The 1,730-nt window shown below is 63.2% G+C and overlaps 2 protein-coding genes across 2 annotated transcripts in view; one reads left to right on the top strand and one right to left on the bottom strand.

Annotated features, from left to right (window-relative positions):
- Window positions 1-1,730, bottom strand: part of LRBA (LPS responsive beige-like anchor protein) — a 373,544-nt gene that overhangs the window by 161,642 nt on the left and 210,172 nt on the right. The window lies entirely within an intron of this gene.
- The window catches only part of MAB21L2 (mab-21 like 2), a 4,015-nt gene continuing 2,291 nt past the window's right edge, over window positions 7-1,730 (top strand). Inside the window, exon 1 of the mRNA XM_008641323.2 lies at window positions 7-1,723. Within this exon, the coding sequence (XP_008639545.1) occupies window positions 984-1,723 (740 nt within the window). The 5' untranslated portion in view covers window positions 7-983. The remainder of the gene's footprint in view (window positions 1,724-1,730) is intronic.

The raw sequence follows: 1,730 nt of genomic DNA, 5'->3' as shown, positions 1-1,730 counted from the left end.
GGACAGTGAGAGCCTCGGCGCGCACTTCCAGGGGTGGGGAGGGGGAGGAGAAGCCATCCCGGGCACGCCAGCTACGCCCTCCTCCCGCTCAGGATAAAACACAGTCTGTGCAAAGAAAACAAAAAAAACCAAACAACAACTCCTCTCCATACAATCTCTCTCACAACAATCTATGTAGAGCTGCAGGACGGGAATGAGAGATCACAGACCAAGTGCACCCGTCTGCGCGTAAAGATAGAGACAGCTGCAGAGCCGGGTTCAGCCAACGCCTCCAGCAGGAAAAGGGAAATCAACAACACCCCCTGACAGTCTGAGCGAGCGGCAGCCAAACTCATGCACATCTCTGGCGGTGCCACGGACTGAAAGAGAGAGAGGCAGACAGACAGACAGACACAGAGTTCACTCTTCCGCTGTGGGCATTACTCGCATTCTTCTCCTCCTCTCGTACCGTGTGCGGTTTTAAACTTCGCCGCCGACCGGCTTTTCTGCGGGGACCTTCTGCGAGTCCTGGGGAAGTTTGTTTGTTGTTTTGGGGTTTTTTTCCATGAACTATTGAAACGGCATTTTTGTCGCTGCGCGGGGGGGTGGGCGCCTGAGCGCAGAGGCAGCCCAGACTTCCCTGCCCCCATCGCCATCCAAAACTTTGCGCTCCGGGAGCCCGTGGGGGCTGCCCGCCGCTCCGGCACCGGCTCCGGCATCACCACCACCACCGCCACCGCCACCGCCGCTCAGCCCGCACCGGCCCGCTCCTCCTCCTTCTCCTCCTCGCCGGGGCAGCGCTGGGCTTCGCTCCTTTGTGCTTCGCCGCCCTCCCCGATTTCTTTAATTGCTCTCACTGGCGCGCCGCTGCCGCCTTCTTCCCGGAGGCGGTGGGGGTCTGCGATTTGGCTGGGGCCCTCCGCAAAGCTGCAGCCACCGCTAAAGCATTGGATCCCTCAACGTACTGCGAGAGCCCGGTGTACAGCCCGGACCTGTGCCCCAACATGATCGCCGCGCAGGCCAAGCTGGTCTACCAGCTCAACAAATACTACACGGAGCGCTGCCAGGCGCGCAAGGCGGCCATCGCCAAGACCATCCGGGAGGTGTGCAAGGTCGTGTCGGACGTGCTGAAGGAGGTGGAGGTGCAGGAACCGCGCTTCATCAGCTCCCTAAGCGAGATCGACGCCCGCTACGAGGGGCTGGAGGTGATCTCGCCCACCGAGTTCGAGGTGGTGCTCTACCTCAACCAGATGGGCGTCTTCAACTTCGTGGACGACGGCTCCCTGCCGGGCTGCGCCGTGCTCAAGCTGAGTGACGGCCGCAAGCGCAGCATGTCCCTCTGGGTGGAGTTCATCACCGCCTCGGGCTACCTGTCCGCCCGCAAGATCCGCTCCCGCTTCCAGACGCTGGTGGCCCAGGCCGTGGACAAGTGCAGCTACCGGGATGTGGTGAAGATGATCGCGGACACGAGCGAGGTGAAGCTCCGCATCCGGGAGCGGTATGTGGTGCAGATCACGCCCGCCTTCAAGTGCACCGGGATCTGGCCGCGCAGCGCGGCGCAGTGGCCCATGCCCCACATCCCCTGGCCCGGCCCCAACCGGGTGGCGGAGGTGAAGGCGGAGGGCTTCAACCTGCTCTCCAAGGAGTGCTACTCGCTGACGGGCAAGCAGAGCTCGGCCGAGAGCGACGCGTGGGTGCTGCAGTTCGGCGAGGCCGAGAACCGGCTGCTGGTGGGGGGCGGGCGGCACCAC

The sequence above is a fragment of the Corvus brachyrhynchos genome, unplaced genomic scaffold (assembly GCF_000691975.1).
Source record: "Corvus brachyrhynchos isolate BGI_N302 unplaced genomic scaffold, ASM69197v1 scaffold229, whole genome shotgun sequence".
NCBI lineage: Eukaryota > Metazoa > Chordata > Aves > Passeriformes > Corvidae > Corvus > Corvus brachyrhynchos.
The sequence above is the reverse complement of the archived record's forward strand: the minus strand, read 5'-3'. Positions and strand labels throughout refer to the sequence as shown.